Source organism: Haliotis cracherodii, unplaced genomic scaffold (genome assembly GCF_022045235.1).
Source record: "Haliotis cracherodii isolate W230 unplaced genomic scaffold, xgHalCrac1.p SCAF_2, whole genome shotgun sequence".
Taxonomy (NCBI): Eukaryota; Metazoa; Mollusca; class Gastropoda; order Lepetellida; family Haliotidae; genus Haliotis; species Haliotis cracherodii.
This window is the reverse complement of record NW_027266275.1, coordinates 33,039,895-33,066,190: the sequence shown is the minus strand read 5'-3', so window position 1 is coordinate 33,066,190 and position 26,296 is coordinate 33,039,895. Positions and strand designations below refer to the sequence as shown.

General features: G+C 39.6%; 1 protein-coding gene across 1 annotated transcript; it reads left to right on the top strand.

The window, feature by feature from the left end:
• The first annotated feature begins 3,136 nt into the window (after positions 1 to 3,136).
• LOC139467578 (NADH-ubiquinone oxidoreductase chain 4-like) lies at positions 3,137 to 5,487 on the top strand. Its single transcript, XM_071249114.1, has 6 exons — positions 3,137 to 3,161; positions 3,703 to 4,039; positions 4,341 to 4,490; positions 4,572 to 4,721; positions 4,869 to 4,952; positions 5,100 to 5,487. Exons 1-6 carry the CDS (start codon positions 3,137 to 3,139, stop codon positions 5,485 to 5,487), a joined length of 1,134 nt encoding a protein of 377 aa, XP_071105215.1.
• The last annotated feature ends 20,809 nt before the right edge of the window (positions 5,488 to 26,296 follow it).

Below are 26,296 nucleotides of genomic sequence, written 5' to 3'. Positions count from 1 at the left end.
GTCGCCACGTGCAATGAACGCGCCTGAAGCGTGCGGCGTCCTTCAAGCTCGTGCCATACGGCCGCGTGCTTGACGCGTGCAGGCTGACGCACACTCCTGTGAATGCAATTCTATGTACACTCCACATTGTTCGTTGTTGATTAATAGTATAGGAATGTGGTAGTGGTTGTGTTACCCTATCCATCAGACAGATAATAGGTGTGTTTAGACGTTCACGAGATGTACCAGCATGGAACAGCGAGCGGACGCCATGCGGAAACCTTTTCAAACTCTAGTAAACCTATTTCTGTGGCACATCTGCTATCATTACTTCAAGTTTGAATTTCATCAACTCTCATGTTCTATTATATATTATTTCTTTGGTAAACTTGCAATGTAATTTACCGATGTCAGCATGATGCCAGTGTTGAATCCCCTTTATTTGAACTTGAAAGAGTGTAGTCACTTTTCATACTAACATTCGCTACGTATACATCTTAACGGATTTAATGTCAAGGATGTTTCAAGTGGTGATGCATTATAATACACATGGCACATACATCCTACGAATTATATTAATAAAACCTTAATTCAGAAGAAATAAATCTTTTCAGATGTGAATACATGTATATATTGACATAACCCGCTGCGGATGGGCGAACTTAATCCGGAGAAATATCCGCATCGTTTCCATCAGCTTTCTACAAACAAATCTTTAAATGATAACCAATTCGTTTCTTGTGAGGTTCTGATATATCTATTTCTCTTGTCACCAGGGTTGGGTATACATGCGACAAGTCTCCTATTTTCGCCGAAATCTCATTGCTTCTTCACAAACGACGAAACTTGCCCTCAATTCATGCCTCGGTGACTCACGTGGGACAGGTCGTGAGAGGTTCGCACGAGAGTTGATAGAAGCAAAATACTGCCCTGGCATATGAGACACTTCATGTCGTCACGTCAAAGTCATAATATAATATACTAATTCATTTCATCATTATTTCATTTTATATATATTTAAAGTTATTATACTATATTGTATTACATACGGATACGACAACTTGAACCAAGAAACTGAAAAGACGTTTATTGCAAAGTTTGTTTTTTCTTCATACTACAATACAGTTAGGACACTGTTAAAGTCGCTATTTTCTTAATGTGTAGAGCTCAAATAGATGAATTATAATTGTTTCAATACCACTGAGACATATTTTTGAAAGATTCACTCGATGTTTTATGAAACAAAAATCGATTACATTAGCGAGCAACGCTTTGAAATCTGTCTATTTGATTTAATGGACGTAAAAGGTACAAAGTTGTGAAACTTAAGCCTGATACCCACCCTTCTTCATCCATTAATGGCTTTAATACCTCACTACAATACAGGAGAAAGCAATGGGTATGATAGGTGGATGTAGATATCAAGCTTTATGTGATTCGCCATAGTAGGTATACCGACTTCGTACACTCACTCACCGTTTCATGTTTCACTTATGACTGGATGCATTTACAATTAATCACCAGTATGACAATAAAACACGACATAATGTTGACCCCAACAGTTGATCAAACACATCACACCCGGCAAACAGTAACCATCTATTTGAAGTTGAAGCCTAAACACTTGCCAAGTATCATAAATAGAATAGGACTCAGCATGACTCCCTGCCATAAACCTACACGTAGCGCGGCTTTGGTGCTGTGACATGCTACACGAGGTCGTATGGTACCTTCACATGTTGTACCCTCGGGGTGGGGCTGGAGGGAATGAGAGGGAGCACCCCTCCACGTGGACTCATCATTTGACGACTGCCTACATCCAATATAAAGGTGCGCGGAAGGATGAGACCTATTTGTCATTACAGATATTGTCCGGTCCTGGCAGGTTATTCGGGGTCACGCTGTGCATTCATCATGATGGACAGTGGATGGGTATTTGATTGTCTTTGTTTAGGGGCAACAATTGCAATGCCTGCAAACTGCACTACCGTATCGCGCATGTCCGTCAGAAGGATTTGTTCACGTCCGTGGAATTAATATTCTGTAAATATCATAAATACTATGCTCACTTTCTCCATGAAGTGAATTGCTAGGGAAATATTGTGCTCGAAATTATCGTTTCATGTGAAAAGGAGGGCGGTTTAAGCCTAAAAACTAATAATCTGACTATTAATAACCATGCTTACTAATGGGTGAACATGTTGTGTGGGTGCTGTGTTTGTGTTGTGCGGGTGTTGTATGGTTGTTGTTTTCATGTGTGCGGGTGCTGACTGGGTGTTATATGGGTGTTGTGTCGGTGATGTATGCGGGTGTTGTGTTGGTGTGGTGTGGGTGGTATGTGGGTGTTGTATGGATGCTGTGTGGGTGTTGTGTGGGCGTTCCGTGGGTGTTACCCGGATGTTATGTCGGTGTTGTGTGGGTGCTGTGGTGGTAATGTGTGGGTGTTAGGCATGTGTTGTACGGGTGTTGTGTGGGTGTTGCGCGGATGTTATCTCGGTGTTGCGCGGAAGTTGTGTGAGTGCTGTGTGGGTGAAGTATGGGTGCTGTCTGGGAGTTGTGCAGGTGTTGTGTGGGTACTTTGTGTGCATTGTGTGGGTATAGTGTGGGTGTAGTGTGGGTGTAGCGTGTGTGTAGCTTGGGTGCTTTGTGGGTGCAGTGGGTGCATTGTGTGGGTGTTGTTTGGGTATAGTGTGGGTGTAGTGTGGGTGTTGTGCAGGTACTGTGTGGGTGTTGTGCAGGTACTGTGTGGGTGTTGTGTGGATGCTATGTAGGTGTTGCGCGGATGTTGTTTGGGTGCTGTGTGGGTGTTGTCTGAGTGCTGTGTGGGTGTTGTGTTGGTGTTACGCAGGTGATGTGCAGGTCTTGTGCGGATGTTATGTGGGTGTTACGCGGATGTTATATCGGTGTTGTACGTGTGTTGCGTTGGTGTTGTGCAGTTGTTGCGTGGGTGTAGTGTGGGTGTTGTGTAGGTGTTCTGTGGGTGTTGTTTTATAGATTTTGTGCAGATGTTATGTAGGTTTGGGTTGTTTTCGTTTGCGTGTTGTGAAGATGATGTTAAAGTGTTGTGTGTGCATTATGTATGTGTGTGGATGTTTAATGGATGGTGTGCAAGTGTTATGCTTGTTTTGTTTAGGTGTGTGTATTTTTCAACGACTCTATGTCGGCTCTGCATATGTCCTTATGTAGGCTTATAACAGCTTTGTATGTTTTATGTAGACTCTATAGTTATGTCCTCTGAAGAGTCTTTTTGCCCTATGTAGAGTCTATAACGACGCTGTAACTACTAGTATGTAGACACGTTGTCGGCGCTGTGTATGTCCTATATAACTTCTATGTTGGTTCTGTGTACGTCCTAAATAGCTTCTATTGAGGTTATGTGTTTGTCCAATATAGCTTCTATGTTGGCTCTGTGTATGTTCTGTGTAGCTTCTATGTTGGCTCTGTGTATGTTCTGTGTAGCTTCTATGTTGGCTCTGTGTATGTTCTGTGTAGCTTCTATGTTGGTTCTGTGTATGTTCTGTGTAGCTTCTATATTGGTTCTGTGTATGTCTTATATACCTTCTATGTTGGCTCTGTGTATGTTCTGTATAGCTTCTATGTTGGTTCTGTGTATGTTCTGTGTAGCTTCTATGTTGGCTCTGTGTATGTTCTGTGTAGCTTCTATGTTGGCTTTGTGTATGTTCTGTGTAGCTTCTATGTTGGCTCTGTGTATGTTCTGTGTAGCTTCTATGTTGGCTCTGTGTAGCTTCTATGTTGGCTCTGTGTATGTTCTGTGTAGCTTCTATGTTGGCTTTGTGTATGTTCTGTGTAGCTTCTATGTTGGCTCTGTGTATGTTCTGTGTAGCTTCTATGTTGGCTCTGTGTATGTTCTGTGTAGCTTCTATGTTGGCTCTGTGTATGTTCTGTGTAGCTTCTATGTTGGCTCTGTGTATGTTCTGTGTAGCTTCTATGTTGGCTTTGTGTATGTTCTGTGTAGCTTCTATGTTGGCTCTGTGTATGTTCTGTGTAGCTTCTATGTTGGCTCTGTGTATGTTCTGTGTAGCTTCTATGTTGGCCCTGTGTATGTTCTTTGTAGCTTCTATGTTGGCTCTGTGTATGTTCTGTGTAGCTTCTATGTTGGTTCTGTGTAGCTTCTATGTTGGCTCTGTGTATGTTCTGTGTAGCTTCTATGTTAGCTTTGTGTATGTTCTGTGTAGCTTCTATATTGGTTCTGTGTATGTCTTATATACCTTCTATGTTGGCTCTGTGTATGTTCTGTGTAGCTTCTATGTTGGCTCTGTGTATGTTCTGTGTAGCTTCTATGTTGGTTCTGTGTATGTTCTGTGTAGCTTCTATGTTGGCTCTGTGTATGTTCTTTGTAGCTTCTATATTGGCTCTGTGTATGTTCTGTGTAGCTTCTATGTTGACTCTGTGTATGTTCTGTGTAGCTTCTATGTTGGCTCTGTGTATGTCCAATATAGCTTCTATGTTGGCTCTGTGTATGTTCTGTGTAGCTTCTATGTTGGTTCTGTGTATGTTTTATAAACCTCCTATGTTTGTTCTGTGTATGTTCTGTGTAGCTTCTGTGTTGGCTCTGTGTATGTTCTGTGTAGCTTCTATGTTGGCTCTGTGTATGTTCTGTGTAGCTTCTATGTTAGCTCTGTGTATGTTCTGTGTAGCTTCTATGTTGGCTTTGTGTATGTTCTGTGTAGCTTCTATGTTGGCTCTGTGTATGTTCTGTGCAGCTTCTATGTTGGTTCTGTGTATGTTCTGTGTAGCTTCTATATTGGTTCTGTGTATGTCTTATATACCTTCTATGTTGGCTCTGTGTATGTTCTGTGTAGCTTCTATGTTGGCACTGTGTATTTTCTGTGTAGCTTCTATGTTGGTTCTGTGTATGTTCTGTGTAGCTTCTATGTTGGCTCTGTGTATGTTCTGAGTAGCTTCTATGTTGGCTCTGTGTATGTTCCGTGTAGCTTCTATGTTGGTTCTGTGTATGTTTTATAAACCTCCTATGTTGGCTCTGTGTATGTTCTTTGTAGCTTCTATGTTGGTTCTGTGTATGTTCTGTGTAGCTTCTATGTTGGCACTGTGTATGTTCTGTGTAGCTTCTATGTTAGCTCTGTGTATGTTCTGTGTAGCTTCTATGTTGGCTTTGTGTATGTTCTGTGTAGCTTCTATGTTGACTCTGTGTATGTTCTGTGTAGCTTCTATGTTGGCTCTGTGTATGTTCTGTGTAGCTTCTATGTTGGCTCTGTGTATGTTCTGTGTAGCTTCTATGTTAGCTCTGTGTATGTTCTGTGTAGCTTCTATGTTGGCTCTGTGTATGTTCTGTGTAGCTTCTATGTTGGCTCTGTGTATGTTCTGTGTAACTTCTATTCTGGCTCTGTGTATGTTCTGTGTAGCTTCTATGCTGGCTCTGTGTATGTTCTGTGTAGCTTCTATGTTGGCTCTATGTATGTTCTGTGTAGCTTCTATGTTGGCTTTGTGTATGTTCTGTGTAGGCTCTATAACGACTATGTGCTTTAATATGGGATCTATGTTTTGTGTACATGCTGTAACCATGTTCTGTGTCTGTCTATCAAACTATCCCTTGGATCAGCATAATTATGGACATTGAAAAATGGGAAATATTTATACAAAATATTTCATTTTCAAGTAAGTTACATATGGACAAAGCCGAAGTGTCTCATCGATGTCCATTCTCCTCCAATTATTATGCATCAATTCCAATTCACCAATCATTAATATAGTAAGCATACGTCTATTTTCTTTTGATAAAATACGTGCCAAGAATGGCTCTAATGAAAGCGATTTCTTTAACATAATTCTAATTTTGAGTGACTCGACATCTCAGACAGCTTTTAACCTACAGATAAATTCATTTAAGAACCATTCAGGCTCACCTACTCACGAAACCCCAAACTAAAAGAAAATAAATAATATATTCTTGATATTTCTTGTCCCATGTGTTTCTCCCGACTGCATCTAGTTTAACCAGCATATCGTAACATTGTCTGGATATCTGTCTCGAGACATACTAAGGAGTGTAAACCAGTATTTAAAACATCAACATGTAGAGTAAATATAAACATGAATACCAAAACGACCACATTCCCCTTACACTGCAACTGTGTAGCTTTTGAACGAAAACAAATTTACAAAACTTACCTCGAAAACGTTCCCAAGAAACAAGCATCAATGAGCACCCAACATCTCAGAACCATAAAAATAATCTGTTTAATCTGAAGGACAAACATTCTGAACGATACATGTGAAGAAATATTTCTCAGTTTATTTCTGAGCTGTTCCATGGGATTGGTTGGTTGGTTGGTTGGTTGGTTGGTTGGTTTGTTGTTTAACGCCGCACTCAGCAATATTCCAGCTATATGACGCCGGTCTGTAAATAATCGAGCCTGGACCAGACAATCCAGTGATAAATATCATGAACATCGATCCACGCAATTGGGATCGATGACATGCATCAACCATGTCAGCGAACCTGACCACCCGATCCCGTTAGTCGCCCCTTACGACAAGCATAGTCGCCTTTTACGGCAAGTATGCATTGCTGAAGACCTATTTTACCCCGGAATCTTCACGGGTCTGTTTCATAGAAACCATGCAGAGCTTTACTGCTTCAGATGTTTGGACACCTATATCTGAACAGCTATATATTATATTTGGAGAAAAAAAAAAAGCTGTAATATAAATCAACCTTGACAAAACTTTCCCTTAGCTTCAACTTTCCATAATTTCTTAATCATTTCATATACTAAAACAACAGTTTTGTCGAGATTAACCTTTAAACCCCCTTTGTAAATAGTCATAATACAAAAGCAAACATAGTTCCATTAATTCCTCATGAACAAAGATTCCTCCAACTCCAACCTGTTGGATATTATTCTCCAAGTGATCAATAACTAGTAAAAACAAAGAGGGCCAAATGGAACATTGTCTAACACCACTGAAACAATTGAAATAATCCGATATACTGCTCCTTGGAATTTTAACCGAAGATAAAGTTTTAGAATAAATACCCTCTTCAATAGATATAATATTTCCCATGAATTCCGTTCCAGTGAAGAACAAACCATAACAGATCCCTTTTAACTGAATCAAACGCCTTCTACAGGCAGTAAAACGGTCTCTTTGATTTCGATAAATATTCCTGAACTGGAGATCACAGTATATACATACTGTCCACTGTAGAACAGCCCTTACGGAAACCTGCCTGGCATTCTGCAGGCTTGTCATATAACTTAACAAAATGTTTCAACCTGTCATGTAGAACCCGCGTAAAAACATTGGAAACAAATATCCACCCTAGTGATACCCCGATAGTTCTTTACATCATGGACACTCCCCTTCAAGGACAAGAAATATAATGCTTTTGACAACTCATCAGGAAAAGTACAACTGAAAATATTGTAATAAAGAGTAAGAAGACATGGAATTAAACCATCACTGCCATATCTTAACATATCGGCTAAAACATCCTTAGGACCTAGTGCTTTACTATATTTAGGGCATCAATAGCATTACAATCTCTTCAGCCGTTGTGTGATGGTGACGTCAAGTATTGATATCATCATCACAACACACGTACAATAACCATCATCAAAAGCATCATCAGCGATGGCATTTCTGCAAAACAGAAGTCACAACATCAAAGATATTTAACACGATTTTGAAGCAGTCAATCAACTGTGTTACTTACACTTATAAATCGCACTGACACTCTTGGCCTTCGTGGATGTGACTTTACTTCAGACCAGAATGCTTTTAGAATTTCTATTCTTACAAGAATCAAGAATATCAATACAGTAAACTACGGTTATAACGAACTCAAAGGGACTACTAATTTTAGTTCGTTATAATCGTAGTTCGTTATATGCATATATACAGCAGAATTACAGCAAATAGTCGCGACCAAAAAAGTAAGTTCGTTTTATCCGTCAGTTCGTTATAAGCGTGTTCGTTATAATCGTAGTTTACTGTAGTAGCATTTTCTTTGATTACGTCTCTCTTACGACGACATATTTCTCTAAATTTATTAAAGATTTTATTTAATTAATTATCTAAAAGTTCATATTTTCTGCTTTGTATATGTTTACATTCTATTGGCTCTATGCACGATCTTGGTGATGGTTTACAGGAGTACGCGGTATCATCATCATCATCATTATCAGAAGCTCGACTTTCGCACAGACGGTAGGCAGTGACTGAATATAAATCGTATCATCAAAAAACAAACCCTGATTTTACGATCCTACAAAGCTTTCACACTTATTCATCTGACAGAAAGCTACTTACTGGGGGCAGTGGAGGGTACACAATAGAGCAGTTGTACATTCAGACCACCCAACCCATACAGCCCTCCTCTCTGAACAAACACACAACACAGAGCCATCAAAGGAACCAATATTGGCACCCTTACTTTAGATCTCAATCGATGACTAGGGACAAAACAATCAAAAAATGAAGCGACAATCTTTTATAATGTCAAAAGCTGGTTGAACTCTAATTACCATGCTTAAGTGGACAATGGCCACTGTGCGCGATATGGCCAGGGCAAGTGGACAATTACACCGTACAGTTGTGGTCAGCGTGGAGAGCGGCGTCGTGGTCAATCCGGACCATGCCTAGCTGAGATGATTACATGGCCGCGGATGAACATTGTTGAGTTGGTGTGACAGGTCCGTGCTTCTCCAGTGGTCGCGCGTGTCACAAGCGATGACATCGGAAAGTAATGGCAACATCATGGCGTGTCACTGCAGACCAACATTCATCGTAGGATCCGCACAAATGCGTAGTTGACTTCACAAAGTTCAAGAGTCTGTTTCAAGCCAATCTGAATTAGCACTTAATTAATCTGTTTGTAGGCTCCATGCTTGATGGACTGAACATGCTTTCAACATGGCGGTAACACTTCCTCGAGATCTGAATATACCAGCTGTTCATAAATTGGGTTGTGCTGTATTTTCTTATTCCCTTTTTGTGGAATTTTAAGAGATGTTGACGTGACATGTTGTCAACAAACCAAAGGGGAATATAAACGCCCTGTACTGTGGGGTTAGAATAGTTTCCCAGCAAAACAGTAATTATATAACACAGCGACCATTTGTAATTCTAGGGGATGGAATTTTGGTGAAAAGGAATTCCAGTGTATTCGCTCAACACACCAAGAACAAAAAATGTGGAAAAATAATTCTGTTTGGCTGCTTTTATCAGAGCCTTAAATATTATGAGTGAGTGAGTATGGTTTTCGCCCCTTTCAGCAATATTCCAGCATTATCACGGTGACACCAGAAATGAGATTCACAAATTGTACCCCTTTCTGTCTTCAAAAACCTCTCTCTCTAACTTTGTTAATGGCATTATATGCTGTCGATAAAGTTGTTCATGTCATTTGCAGTTCATAACTGATACTTTGCAGGAATTTGATACCTTGGAGAACATACGCTACTCACGCTGGACGCTGGAGTGCAAATTATGCGTATCTATTCTCAGTATGTTCCTTATAAATCGTATGAAACATTGGTACTGTGAATAGAATAAAATGTCCTTTCTATCTGCTCATAGTGATGCTTTGTCGATGAGTTTTGACTTTCATTCAATCAAATCAATATGTTTCTTTGTTGTTTAGAGCCGCACTCTGCAATATTCCAGCTATATGACGGCGGTCTGTAAATAATCGAGTCTGGACCAGACAATCCAGTGAGTATCGATCAACGCAACTGGGATACGATGACATGCATCAACCAAGTCAATGAGCCTGACCACCCCATCCCGTTAGTCGCCTCTTACAAGCATAGTCGCCTTTTATGGCAGGCATGGGTTGCTGAAGACCTATTCTACTCCGGAACTTCAGGGGTCAAAATCAATATGTATATTTGTCAGTCAATCATCTTAACTTCATGGTATGTCTAATTTCCTTTTTCCGAAACCATGTTGTATAAAATCAGTTCCTTATCCGATCACACGCTATCATCTCGAAATAACCCTTCCCCTTGCTTGTATGCACGTGCAGTAGCCAGAACGCCACCTGACGGCTCGTGTTGGTCACGTGACATTCCCACAATGCTTTGCGGTCAACGCGTGAACGAGATTCCTGAGACTTTGTGAGGACACCAAGCACTCTCGTGGCGATTTCCTGTCTCTCCGACGAGGTCCCTGCTACGCTATGGCCGGCCCCCTCTGTTGTGTTGTCCTCGTGTTATGTCCTCGACTGCACGTGTGACGATTCTGGAGTGGAAGAAGCCGGCAGACTACTTCAACTACGGCGGTAAACTGACACCGACCCAACCGTCATGTCCTTAATGCTATTTAGAAACAGTACGTCGAGTGAGCTCTTCTCATTTGAAAAACCTTGAAATGTCATCCGTCAAATTGTTCTCCATTCTTTCCTCTTAATTTACAACTGGAGAGATTCAAACTCAAAGGATGTTGTTTCATTTAATGATGTCGAGATCTTTCATGTTCAACTTGAACAAATCAGCTAGGTTTTGACAGAACATACTCTAGGGTGTAATTGCAGGGTGTTTTGGAAATGTCTTTTAATATTTAATTAATAACTTTGTCGGCTGAACAACTCAATTAGACTGGAATTATAGAGTTAGTCAGTTGGGTAAGTTTAACGCAGCTTTGAACGATAGTTTGTGTGAAGAAAGCCATGACAACGTAAGTGCTAGACTTGCCGGACCCCCACCCACCCCCACCCCCACACACCCACACACACACCCACACCCCACCCCACACCCACACCCCGGTGAGACACATGGGCATCTGCTGAACATGCTAAGGTCTGTTTGTTGTTAAACGTCACACTCAGCAATATTCCAACTATATGACGGGGGTCTGTAAATAATCGAATCTGGACCAGACAAGCCAGTGATTGACATCATGAGCACCGATCAGCGCAAATGGGATACGATGACAAGCATCAACCAAGTCAGATTTCCTGACCACCCGATCCCGTTAGACGCCTCTCACGACAAGCATGGGTTGCTGAAGACCAGTTCGAACTCGGAATCGAACACACCAAAGATCTTGACAAAGATCCATTTATACATGATAGACAGCCTATGTTATAAACCCTTTTGAACAATTTCAATCAACCAAGATACTGAAACATACCAACCACTATGGTTTTGTTATTATCGTGTGCGTGTGAGTGAGCGAGTTCGGTTTAACGCCGCTTTGAACAATAGTCCAGTTATATCAGAAACACCAGTTATTCATATTCATAGAGTTCTAACAATAAACAAAAGAAAGTTTGTTAAAAAAGACCTCTCCCAATCATGACGCTATCATCTCTCACCAAACAGCATATGAAACTTGCCTCTAATTATATTCCTCGAATTAATTCAACAAAAGAGAGCGTATGATTGAGAAACTATCACAGCGCTGCTCCAGACCGTGTCCTGTCTCATTAAGTCGGTTATTTCAATCTTCAATTGTGCTACCTGCTAAACTTGTAGTGCAACAAGATGCCTGGTATTAACACAACAGAAAGCTACAGTTAGCCCTTCACGGCGGTATAGAGAAAGACAGGCCCACATCGATCTTATTCAGGTATTTTAATGGTTTCTTTCTTTGACGCCGAACAGGTAATAATAAGATCGAGCCAGCCATTGTTTGCCGTGACCCAAAGGCAGGGTAAATGGCACAGTGCACGTGCGCAATTCATGCCAACAGTTCCCGTCACAAAAGTGGGATGCATCTTTGACGCTGCTTCTTGAAAAAGGGGATCCGCTCACTGCGTCGCTTATATAATTGCCTGGTTTGCCCACAACGTGCTTGTAGTGCTATGAGTAATTAGACGTTACTGTGATTGGCTTGGTGTTATTGTAAGACTATGAATTAATCCGCTGGATTAGCAGAGAGCAGCTCATCTACAGGTGTGGGCCTCGTGGGAGTCCACATGGGGGGACTCGTCATTTGCATACGAAGAATCCATTGTGGATTCGAAGCAGGATATTTGTTGGTAAAAACATAGTTATTTTGTGTAATTTTCGACGTGCAAATCTATACAGACATTCGCTGAAACAACGTGGAAAAATCATGAACAGTAAACTACGGTTATAACGAACTCAAAGGGACCACTAATTTTAGTTCGCTATAACCGTAGTTCGTTATAAGTACATATACAGCATGACTACAGCAAGTAGTCGGGACCAAAAAGTAAGTTCGTTATATCCGTCAGTTCGTTATAAGCGTGTTCGTTATAACCGTAGTTTACTGTAGTTATCAATGCAATGAAATCTCGTTATTTCGGACCATGATTGTCTGCAAAACCCGTTTTCTGGACATATATTTTGATTGATACTTGATATCAATACATGTACATGAAAATGTGCAATGTTAATGATTTTAGAAAATTTGTTTTTGTTCTTTAGAGAAAAGTGTGTGTGTGTGTGTGTGTGTGTGTGTGTGTGTGTGTGTGTGTGTGTGTGTGTGTGTGTGTGTGTAGGGGGTGGGGTCGGGGGGGGGGGGGGGGTGTACGCCGCACTCAGTAATATTCCAGCTATATGACGACGGTCTGTAAATAATCGAGTCTGGACCAGACAATTCAGTGATTGACATCATGACAACGATCCACGCAACTGGGATCGATGACATGCTTCAACCAAGTTAGCGAGCCTGACCACCCTATCCCGTTAGTCGCCTCTTACGACAAGCATAGTTGCCATTTACGGCAAGCATGGGTTGCTGACATCTTCCCGCGGCAAAGGTGTTAACTGACTTTATGAGAACTGGACTTTCTCGCAGCGGGAAGATGGGGTTGCTGAAGACCTATTCTATCCCGGATCTTCACAGATCTTAGAGAAAGATAATCTTAACCAACTAGGCACACAGAAACACAGGATGCTTTGAATAAAAGATCTATTAACGTTTTGTAAAACAGAACAAGAGTAAATTTGCTGACATTAAAAGATTTTGTTTAGGTATAAAGTAGTGACATTTTTTGTTAATTCTATTTGTATTTTCTGTAACGGTCAATTTATCATCAATAACAGTTCCAAGGTATTTGTATTCAGTATTTGTTATTTTACGCTGCAATTATATATGAATAAACACTGAATTTCTAGCCTTTCTCCTCTAAAGTCTGGTATCATCTCTTTGTATTGAGAATTAAAAAAGTTGTCTTGGCACCAATTACAAAGTTTGCCAATAGCTCTACGGTACGGGTCATCGTCGTTATCACTTATAAGACCAACAAGAGCAACGTCATCTGCAAATTTGACAGTTGAAGATGTTTTTATGTTATTTTTATTAAAGGGCACAACAATATCCCAGTGATTTGTCGATCCGGAAATCTGTTAATCCAGTCGTAAACGAAATTGACATCCCACCCTATGCCCCACCACCCTCCCCCTTATATTTTGACGCTTTTAATTATCTCAAAATTATTATCGCACAGTATCTTTAATACACATCCGCGTATCTTTTCTCTCCGTTAACTACAAAAATGAAATCACTACATATCGCGTCCCCCTCTGCGAGCCTCTTCGCGGCTTGCAGGTACTTGCGTGTCCTAGCAATGCATGAACGCCCGTCAACATCAGCGAAAATAAAATAAAAGATACGTTCCGCGATCAAAAATAGGAATAAAATTTTGACTTGCTAATTCAGCGTAGGAATTACCGGTCACAGTGTGAGCCCATTGTCGGGAAAATTATCTTTGAATAAAACAGAGGTGGTCGCCATCAAAGCACCCATACACAATCTCCAGGGCCCTTTTGTCTGACAATGGTTGGACACGAGGCTCGAACGGTCACTGTTCGCTGCCGAATCACTTTTTTCCCTTGTGCGTTTAACTAGACCCTTAGTTGTCGTTCCTTTTGTTGCGTAAATTTAAGTTCACAAATGTTTGAATTAGAAAGACAAACTAACTCTCTAGGTGCCCGAACTAAGTGAACTATATTGTTTCTGAGGAGTTTCTATACTAACAATTATCATTAAATCTCTAAGAATACGTGGCACCGGGTTAAATTTATGGTTGGTCTTTGAATGGGAAACACGTTTCGGAAGGACACTGGTTTAATTATCATTGAAGTGCTTATTATTATCATCTTTTGAATTCGACCGACAGACCTTCAAGGCAAAGCGCCTTTAGCTATTACACGTGACAATCGTTGTAAAATTAAGTTCGGTATGATAAGCTAATAAAACATGTCGTTTGATGTATAACACCATGATAACCCCAGTCTGAATCAAGATATACGACTTTCACATCGACTTGAAAAAGAATTGATTTCACAAAGTGAATTAATATAAATCAATCTTGTCAAAGACCCAATGAATACTAGAACCAGGTTTATTTAGTTTGTAGTTTGCTCAGTCACATGGGCGTACACTGTATACACTGAAGAAAACATTTATTACTATATTATATTTATTTATATATTACTACTATTACTATATAGAATTTGTAGAGAGATATCTAAACTAACCTCCAACAGTGTCCAAGATGTTCGACCCTAATGTGTATGCTGATGGAGTAGATAGATAGATAGATGGATAGCTAGATAGATAGATCCTTCACTTTTTTGTTCGGTATATATACAGTTGATGATCCAGACTCGATTATTTACAGGCCGCCGACAGAAGTGGAATACCTTTGAGTGCGGCTTTAAACAACAAACATTACACGCGCAACGATTGTTTGCATATTTATGTTTGTAAAACTTTTTTTGTGTAAGACAATAATGAATACACTTAGTCTATCTATTTAAATTCGATCTATTGGTCATTGTCCGCGACTTGGTACAATGTAGATTGCGTGTCACCTCGCATCGATGCCGTGGATCGTTGCTCGTGTTATCAGTCATTGGTTTGCGTGATTTGATTATTTATAAGTCACAGATACAGTTAGATTATTTCTGTGTTCATTCACTCACATCCTGCAACATGTGTTGTGTAAAGAAACGATTTACTGTTGAGGTGAGGGTGGGATCATTTGTTCACGAACTCGGTTAATACAAGATTCCGGGGTAGGTCTTCAGCAACCCATGCTTGCCGTAAAAGGTGACTATGCTTGTCGTAATTATAAGAGGCGACTAACGGGATAAGTGTATTGAGGTGAATGGAGATTATATTGAAAAATAAAAGTGCGAAAGATATTCTGCGACTTGGTCTTGTATTGAAGTTGCAAAACTTCTTGAACGCCCCTCGTAAGTGCAATTCTTTCCATGCTTACAGACTGCATTTGAACCAAATACACAACCAGGCATCAAAGTGACTTGGTATTCTCCTTTGATGAACATGGACAGAATAGGCAACTGCGCTGTCATTGAGTATCTCAAAATGGAAGGGACAACTCCAACAGCCACAGACCCGTGAAGATCCGGGGTAGAATAGGTCTTCAGCAACCCATGCTTGCTGTAAAAGGCGACTATGCTTGTCGTAAGAGGCGACTAACGGGATCGGGTGGTCAGGCTCGGTGACTTGGTTGATGCATGTCATCGATCCCAATTGCGTGGATCGATGTTCATGATTGTCTGGTCCAGGCTCGATTATTTACAGACCGCCGTCATATAGCTGAAATACTGCTGAGTACGGCGTTAAACAACAAACCAACCAACAAACAGCCACAGGGTGTCAACCCCCGGGGTGATTGCTCCTTCCTTCACCCTTGTTAAGAGGTGGGCAGCAGAGTTCAAGTGGGAAGAGAGAGCGGCGAAGACCTTTAACTGCCACCAGTAAGGATCGACGACACACGACACGTCACATTGCCCATGCAGGAGGCATCTCTCGTCAGACAGTCGTCATCATTCTGAGGAATGAACTTGGCATGACAATGGGTTTCAAGGCATTTGACTCCTGATCAGAAACGTTCCAGGTTCACCATCTCGAAGATGTACGTCGTTTTGAAGCAGACCTAACTGCTTTTGTTGAGCGATTTGTAACTATGGATGAGTCTTGAGTTCACCACTATCAGCCAGAGACAAAACAACAGCCAAGGCAGTGGAAATATCAACGTCTCCTCTCCGAAGAAGGCCAAGTCTGTTATATCGGCTGGAAGGCGATGGCTTTCGAGTTTCTGAAATTCCAAAGGAATCCTACTGGTGGACTACTTCTCGAAAGATCACACCATTAATGGCCAAAATGATTCAATCTGCTAAGGCAACTGCGTAAGAATATCACAAAAGGTGTACAGTAAAACGTCTGTTTTCGGCTTTGGGTGAGTGAATAAGTTGGGTTTAACGCCGCTTTTAACAGAATTCCAGTTATATCGCTGCGTTGTTCGGCTTTGAACTTACTTAACATCCTCTGTATAGATTATATTTGGCACCGTCAGATTCCCTCCTCTTCTGTCTGGCAAGCATAATGCATATTATGATGATGTCATTTCTGCTGAGGAGAACGTTTTACACCACCAGGAGGAAGCCTTCTACACCAGTGAGGCTCAGAACTTTTCAGCCCTCCTCGTTTGATGGTTCCTCCAATACAAATACATTGTTACAAGATAGGTTGTTTTTTTAATATTCATGCGGATCATTTTAATTTAAAAAGTATCTGGTTTTGCTGCTTTAGCTGAAACAAATATCTAGTCTTCAGGCAAATAGCCACTCGTTGCCCCTAACCCCCAAGAATATCAAAATTGTCGGTCCCTTAATAGTAAGGATTAGCATGTAGGGACCAGGCAACTGTATAGGTCGTCAGCAACCCATGCTCGTCGTAAAAGGCGACTAACGAGATCGGGTGGTCAGGCTCGCTGACTTGGTTGATGCATGTCTTAGTACCCAATTGCGTGGACCGATGCTCATGATATCAATCACTGGATTGTCTGGTCCAGACTCGATTATTCGAATATTGCTGAGTGCGGCGTAAAACAACAAACAAACAAACAAACAAATCGTCCAGTTAAGTTTTGTCATGGTTGACTGTGTGTAATATACATGTGTATCTGCTTCCAACGAATGCACTACATGTGATCCAGGCTCTGTGTGTCCTCGTGTTTCATCGTGATAAGAAACATTAAATATGTTTCTGGGTATATTCCATGAGACTGCGACTGGTAAATGAAATCAACCAACCAACGACCTTGTGAGACTATTTTATGTACGCTTCAGGCTTCATCCCTCTGACATTATCGTCTGAGTATCATTTTACGCCGCTTTTAAAATGACTACATCATTCCAGGTAATACGTCCTTTATCAATAATGGAAAGGGGGCGATGTGATATTTTTGTCCCACTTGTCCCAGGTTTTAAGTTACGTTGAACTTTGAAATACTGTTCTGATAGTTATTGGACATTGTTTTGGCAGACATGGCATGACAGATGAACTAAAGTAATTTGAAAGAAATGGGTGTTCTTTAGCTTCTTTTGAGTAGTATTAGTTCCAAAATCAGAAAATAAAAGTCCCAAAACATTTTTTTTAAATTGCTCATTTTCGACTTATTTCTAAATTTGGTGGTAATAAGAAAAAGAATCATTCAGAAATGAGTCTCATATGAACACATGTGAAAAGTGTTATTGTGATGTCCATATGAGTGCTAAATTATTTTGATATCCTGTGGGCACAGAGGTCCTTATCATATCGAATTCTTTAGTGCAAAAAAATAACTTACATGTATCCCTTGTTTGTGTTCATGTTGTCTTCAGAATAAAAAAAAACGTCTGGTAAATTAGTACACGAGCCATCGATCAGACTTGTGACAGTCCGCTTGATTCTCGGCATTAAATGTGCAATCATTAAGTATCCATTGCTAAAAAGCATGGCAACCTTGAATGCATCACGCGTGTCAATGAAGGTGTTACGAGTTATCCCCCTTATCCCAGTGCATTCAGTGTCCCGTTCATACCGATATCTCAAAATTAATAATGAATGATTTAATAATAATGAAATTCTATAGTGCCTAATATACATGAGGATCTCAGTGGCGCTGTACATGAAGAAAATAAACACACACGACAACACATGGTAGAAGTCATCTTTGGTTTGCTTTGCGGAAGAGTAGGATTTCAGTAGCTTCTTATTACGATGATTGTATCCTGATTAATAAAGGAAGGTTGTTCCAGGCGTTAGGTGGTTCGATCCCCGGCCGCGTCATACGAAAGACGTTAAAAGATGGAACTTGTTTACCGCCCTAGCGTTTGTCATTAAGGGGATAAAACAGGAATTGGTCGCTCGGAGTCAGTATACTGTGTTTGAGTGGCATAGGTATTCATGTCAAACTATACTGTGTCTGAGTGGGTATTCATGTCAAACTATACTGTGTCTGAGTGGGTTTTCATGTTAAACTATACTGTGTCTGAGTTGGTATTCATGTCAAACTATACTGTGTCTGAGTGGGTATTCATGTTAAACTATACTGTGTCTGAGTGGGTTTTCATGTTAAACTATACTGTGTCTGAGTGGGTTTTCATGTCAAACTATACTGTGTCTGAGTGGGTATTCATGTCAAACAATAATGTGTCTGAGTGGGTATTCATGTTAAACTATACTGTGTCTGAGTGGGTATTCATGTTAAACTATACTGTGTCTGAGTGGGTATTCATGTCAAACAATAATGTGTCTGAGTGGGTATTCATGTTAAACTATACTGTGTTTGAGTGGGTATTCATGTTAAACTATACTGTGTCTGAGTGGGTATTCATGTCAAACAATAATGTGTCTGAGTGGGTATTCATGTTAAACTATACTGTGTCTGAGTGGGTATTCATGTTAAACTATCCTGTGTCTGAATGGGTATTCATGTTAAACTATACTGTGTCTGAGTGGGTATTCATGTTAAACTATACTGTGTCTGAGTGGGTATTCATGTCAAACAATAATGTGTCTGAGTAGGTATTCATGTTAAACTATACTGTGTTTGAGTGGGTATTCATGTTAAACTATCCTGTGTCTGAGTGGGTATTCATGTTAAACTATACTGTGTCTGAGTGGGTATTCATGTTAAACTATACTGTGTCTGAGTGGGTATTCATGTTAAACTATACTGTGTCTGAGTGGGTATTCATGTCAAACAATAATGTGTCTGAGTGGGTATTCATGTTAAACTATACTGTGTCTGAGCGGGTATTCATGTCAAACTATACTTTGTCTGAGTAGGTATTCATGTTAAACTATACTGTGTTTGAGTGGGTATTCATGTTAAACTATACTGTGTCTGAGTGGGTATTCATGTTAAACTATACTGTGTCTGAGTGGGTATTCATGTCAAACTATACTTTGTCTGAGTAGGTATTCATGTTAAACTATACTGTGTTTGAGTGGGTATTCATGTTAAACTATACTGTGTTTGAGTAGGTATTCATGTTAAACTATACTGTGTCTGAGTAGGTTTTCATGTTAAACTATACTGTGTTTGAGTGGGTATTCATGTTAAACTATACTGTGTTTGAGTGGGTATTCATGTTAAACTATACTTTGTCTGAGTAGGTATTCATGTTAAACTATACTGTGTCTGAGTAGGTATTCATGTTAAACTATACTGTGTCTGAGTGGGTATTCATGTTAAACTATACTGTGTCTGAGTGGGTATTCATGTTAAACTATACTGTGTCTGAGTGGGTATTCATGTTAAACTATACTGTGTCTGAGTGGGTATTCATGTTAAACTATACTGTGTTTGAGTGGGTATTCATGTTAAACTATACTGTGTCTGAGTGGGTATTCATGTTAAACTATACTGTGTCTGAGTGGGTATTCATGTTAAACTATACTGTGTCTGAGTGGGTATTCATGTTAAACTATACTGTGTTTGAGTGGGTATTCATGTTAAACTATACTGTGTCTGAGTGGGTATTCATGTCAAACTATACTGTGTTTGAGTGGGTATTCATGTTAAACTATACTGTGTCTGAGTGGGTATTCATGTCAAACTATACTGTGTCTGAGTTGGTATTCATGTCAAACTATACTGTGTCTGAGTGGGTATTCATGTTAAACTATACTGTGTCTGAGTGGGTTTTCATGTCAAACTATACTGTGTCTGAGTGGGTATTCATGTCAAACAATAATGTGTCTGAGTGGGTATTCATGTTAAACTATACTGTGTCTGAGCGGGTATTCATGTCAAACTATACTTTGTCTGAGTAGGTATTCATGTTAAACTATACTGTGTTTGAGTGGGTATTCATGTTAAACTATACTGTGTCTGAGTGGGTATTCATGTTAAACTATACTGTGTTTGAGTAGGTATTCATGTTAAACTATACTGTGTTTGAGTGGGTATTCATGTTAAACTATACTGTGTCTGAGTAGGTATTCATGTTAAACTATACTGTGTCTGAGTGGGTATTCATGTTAAACTATCCTGTGTCTGAGTGGGTATTCATGTTAAACTATACTGTGTTTGAGTGGGTATTCATGTTAAACTATACTGTGTCTGAGTGGGTATTCATGTTAAACTATACTGTGTCTGAGTGGGTATTCATGTTAAACTATACTGTGTCTGAGTGGGTATTCATGTTAAACTATACTGTGTCTGAGTGGGTATTCATGTCAAACTATACTGTGTTTGAGTAGGTATTCATGTTAAACTATACTGTGTTTGAGTAGGTATTCATGTTAAACTATACTGTGTTTGAGTAGGTATTCATGTTAAACTATACTGTGTCTGAGTGGGTATTCATGTTAAACTATACTGTGTTTGAGTAGGTATTCATGTTAAACTATACTGTGTCTGAGTGGGTATTCATGTTAAACTATACTGTGTCTGAGTGGGTATTCATGTTAAACTATACTGTGTCTGAGTGGGTATTCATGTTAAACTATACTGTGTCTGAGTGGGTATTCATGTTAAACTATACTGTGTCTGAGTGGGTATTCATGTTAAACTATACTGTGTCTGAGTGGGTATTCATGTTAAACTATACTGTGTCTGAGTGGGTATTCATGTTAAACTATGCTGTGTTTGAGTGGGTATTCATGTTAAACTATACTGTGTTTGATTGGGTATTCATGTTAAACGACACGTTAGTATCCGGGGTAGAATAGGTCGTCAGCAACCCATGCTTGCCGTAAAAGGCGACTATGCTTGTCGTAAGAGGCGACTAACAGGATCGGGTGGTCAGGCTCGCTGACTTGGTTGATGCATGTTAGTGTATCCCAATTGCCTGGATCAATGCTCATGATGTCGATCACTGTATTGTCTGGTCCAGACTCGATTATGTACAGACCGGCGTCATATAGCCGGAATATTGCTGAGTGCGGCGTTAACAAGAAACAAAAAAATAGTTCCGACAATTTTGTATTTATGTGCTAATTTGTTGGTTTTTATTTTCAGATGCTGTTCGGAATTTGAAATGTCGGGGACGACATTTTACAGAAGGGATGGGTGGGGGGTGGGGGTCCTGTATAAAGACAAGGACCCCAGCCCACACCATGCCCGACCACCATCATGTAGCCACATCATAACAACTTCAATTATTCCGTGGATAACCAACTTTCCGTGATTGCCAAGTTTAGCTCAAGTACCTATTTGCTGTTACTCTTTTGGTCAAGTACCTTTCTTAATGATTGTGAGTCTAGATACCCCGTTGGTCAAGTACCTTGTATTTGGGGGAAGTTTAGAATTCCCTTGCTTGTCACACCGAAGATGCAACTCATGGGTATGGTGTGCGAAGATAATTCATGATATTGTTTGAAAAATGCTTAAAGCGGCGTAAAATCTTACTTTACTCCCCCTCTTACAAACAGATGTATGTTCAACTTGCACGGTAATATTTAGTAGGAGCTATTCAGAAGTGATATAACAGCCATAGGCCCAGGTTATACATCAATAAGTACAGAGGAAGAAAGTATTGTATAATGCCTCACTGACATACAGACAGACAGACAGACTAGACTAACATTTAGTCTCTGAAATCTTATATTACACAATGTCCTTCTTGACTCTAAAAAGTAATAAAAATTCCCTATGCTGAATAGAGCTAGCTTGAGCTGGCTAGACTTGCTTTTGTATGCATTTCTAGATTATTTTTTTGATAAAATAAATATATTCCACGGTCATGGTGCAGGACTAACAGACAGACATGCGCTCTAAGAAGCATTACGTGCATGTGTCGTGCAGTATCCAGAGGAATATTTATCTCCCCTGTCTATTTTGTATACCATACAACAGGTGAAAGACGGCATGTGTAATGAAGGTCTTAGTACAAATACTATTTAACCTATCAAATATGATATGATCAGTATACGGTACACAGGGAACGGCCTCACATATAATAATGCGTAGTTCAGATGTCGCCATATGATCCTTGTATCATGACGAAACACAGTTTAGGATTTCACACTGTTTACGATTCTATTTAAACCTCTCCAGAGCAGTGCATATTGAACCGATGTGGCGAAATGTAATCCCGGATTTGAACGCACCTCGTGATACCGCCCACATCAACGTATGATATATCTACGTGACATTTAGCCTGCAACCTCGGGGTATCGCGGTACTTGTCATGTACGCTAATCAGAACAAAATGCACTCACTAACCTTTATGATTATTCGTGTTCTCTGTATCAGATATCATTCATTTTATCAAACAATGCATATTTTACTGATAAAAGTTCATTATTCACATTAGTAGCTCCGAGTAAAAGCCGGGCCTCGCGCTCTGTTTGACAAGGGTGAGAACTCCATCGTATCGCGGTACAGAGAAAAGTTGTGTATGGAGGTCCGAATTGGACAAAAAGAGGACATAATTCTACCAACCACTTGGTATGATCATGCATGACATCAGTGATTTGTCCAGACAAGTGCAAAGACAGCACAAGTAAAATTCTAAATGTGTTATCAGCAATAGGTATTCAATGCATTTTTACCGAAAAGTAAGAGAAAAATATTTTTGTAAGTCAACAACAAAATATCAGAAATGATATTTTAAGATTGTTTAAAAAAAATTGGATGACAATAATTTGTCACAAAATGGAAAAATGTTAAAAGTCAACAATAAATATATAAAAAGCACTCCTAGTATGCCCAAAGTATGTATTTATCTTTTGACTTCTAGTGAAGAACGTATTTCTAAGTTTGGCATTATGGCCCTTATGATCTCCCAATAGATTCTGGGCACAGAGCGGGAAAAAATGTGCGGACTACGTAACTTCTGTTACCTCATTAGTCGCCATGAATATGCAGATGATCTAGTTCAGGTCGATCGAGAAAGTTTACTTGGGGAACTGCGGGTTATATCGTTGGTACCGCGATACGATGAATGCCGCGGTACCATGGGGTCCGAGTATAAAAGATGTAGTATCAATGAAGACCGAGTTGACATGTATTTACATACATACATACATACATACATACATACATACATACATACATACATACATACATACATACATACATACATACATACATACATACATACATACACTACAAGTCGCTAATGTTCCCATTTCTTTATGATGATGCACACATCCCTTTGGACTTGTGTTTGTTTGAGGAAAGATAAAGCTCCAGTAAACTTCAGTGTACGCATGATTTTATCGATTCAGAAGAGACCATTAGTACATATGTTTTGTTTGTTTGTTGTTTAACGACGCACTCAGCAATATTCCGGCTATTTGACGTCGGTTTGTAAATAATCGAGTCTTGACCAGACAGTCCTGTGATTGACATCATGAGCATCGATCCACGCAATTGGGATACGATGACATGCATCAACCAAGTAAGCGAGCCCGGCCACCCGATTCTGTTAGTCGCCTCTTACGACAAGCATGCCTTGCTGAAGACCTATTCTACCCCGGATCTTCACGGGTCACAAGCATATTATAAAATTTCTTGGCATAACGATCATTTGACATTTTCAATATTTTACATTAATATTTGATAGACCATGTTCTTAAAAAATCACAGAAAACTTTGCCTAAAGAATTTCGGCACCTTGGACGACTGGGCTATGTTTTTTAGTATCTCTATATAAGTGCAATAATCCTGGACGCGACGTGTCACCTCACCTCTGTCAAGATCACAGATAATTTTGGTTATATTATTAGTTGTTAGTACTTTAGATAGAGGTATTATGGTACGGGTAATTAGTATATTAAGCTTTGGGGTTGTTGTATGGAGTTGCTGCGCATGCGAGCTGTGACGAGTGACAGGCATGTACATTCGTCACCACTCGCCCCTTTCCGTAACCTGCAAGAAGACTCGCCCCCCTATCGATGAATGTTATGTGCGAAAATACGACAAACCAATCAGAATGCGCGTATGATTTCAAGTTCGTCGTCAAAGAATCCCTCGGAAATAATTTTTGATTTTATATTTGTCTTGCATCTTAAAATATACCCAAGACACAGTTAAATGTGTTCAATCATACTGTATAATTCCGCATCTCCCGGTGTGCTGTAACTTGCATCTGAAATATATACAATATATAGGGAAATATATGTGAACCATTACGCAAAGAGTTGACAATTGTTTTAGGTATGCCCGTTTGCGCCAAGACGGAACCCGGTCGCAAAAATGGCCATCAGAGGGGCACGAGTCGCTATTCGGCTTGTCCCGGAATAACACGAGTTGGTCACGAATGAGGCATGTAAGGTTGTGCTGTATGCTTGTTTCGTATTGTCGGGTTTAATTGTATGTGTATGAGTGTTGTTGAGTTGGGAATGTGTACTTGTGACAGTGGAATGTTACTTGTTAGTGTCTTTGTACGTGGTTGATGCTTCTTTTTGTGGAAGTGGGAAAGGATGTGGTTGCGGGTGAGGGCGTGATTGATAATGTAGATGAGGGAAATGGTATGGATGCGGGACTGGGTACAGGTGAGGGTATGTTTGAGGAATGGGGTGTGGGTGAGGGTACTGTGTGACGGTGTGGCTGAGGGTTCGGATGTGATTGAGCGGTTGTCAATGACGGTTTGGATGTGTTTGAATGAGCGGGTGTGTTTGAGTGGTTTGACTAAGCTGCTGTGCGTGAAGGCCTGGGTGTGGTTGTGTGTATATAGGTTGTACGGGGGATATTATAAAATGTTATTTTCATCATTATTATTAAATATTGTTTTTTTTTAGTATTTTAGTGTCCCGTAGGCCCATTGTGGCCGACCGCTGAGTTTTTACATTCTTTTATATGTACAGCAGGTAACACTATTATAAAATATTCTTATTATTATTATTATTATTATTATTATTATTATTATTATTATTATTATTATTATTATTATTATTATTATTATTATTATTATTATTATTTTATATGAACAGCGGGTGACACTATAATAAAATATTATTTTGATGATAATACAAAGCATACAAACAGGTAAGCATGCAGAACGCTCACAGCAATCTCATACAAAATACTCACAGCAATCTCAAGCAGAACATTCACAGCAGTCTCATACAAAACACTCACAGCAATCTCATACAGAACACTCACAACAATCTCATACAGAACACTCGCAGCAATCTCATACAAAACACTCACGGCAATCTCATACATGTCATACATCTATACACATAATTATGCTTCCATATACACACAACTTAATTCATCAATCGTGTATACTAACCTACATGTATAACCAGCATACATACTAACATACTAACCTACATACATACCTATATCCATCAAACATAAATCAATCCGTATTATACATACACAGGTCCATCCATAACTATGTCCGTTCAAACACACCTCAATCCAAATATACATACACACATACAACCATACATCAATACCTATATCCATCCATACACATATCGATCCAAATATACATACACACATACAACCATACCTATATATATCCATACACACATCAATCCATATATACATACACACATACAACCATACATCCATACCTATGTCCATCCATACACATATCGATCCAAATATACATACACACATACAACCATACCTATATATATCCATACACACATCAATCCATATATACATACACACATACAACCATACATACACACATCAGTCCATATATACATACACACATACAACCATACCTATATCCATCCATACACACATCAGTCCATATATACATACACACATACAACCATACCTATATCCATCCATACACACATCAGTCCATATATACATACACACATACAACCATACCTATATCCATCCATACACACATCAGTCCATATATACATAAACACATACAACCATACCTATATCCATCCATACACACATCAGTCCATATATACAAACACACATACAACCATACCTATATATATCCATACACACATCAGTCCATATATACATACACACATACAACCATACCTATATCCATCCATACACACATCAGTCCATATATACATACACACATACAACCATACCTATATCCATCCATACACACATCAGTCCATATATACATACACACATACAACCATACCTATATCCATCCATACACACATCAGTCCATAT

What these genes read in the sequence shown, in the direction of transcription:
- LOC139467578 (XM_071249114.1), top strand. Translation starts at nt 3,137, where the DNA reads ATGTCGGCTCTGCATATGTCCTTAT. An exon ending in AGCTTCTATGTTGGTTCTGT is followed by an intron (nt 4,491 to 4,571) that starts GTATGTTTTATA and finishes TGTTCTGTGTAG; the next exon opens with CTTCTATGTTGGCTCTGTGT. An exon ending in AGCTTCTATGTTGGTTCTGT is followed by an intron (nt 4,722 to 4,868) that starts GTATGTTCTGTG and finishes TGTTCTGTGTAG; the next exon opens with CTTCTATGTTGGCTCTGTGT.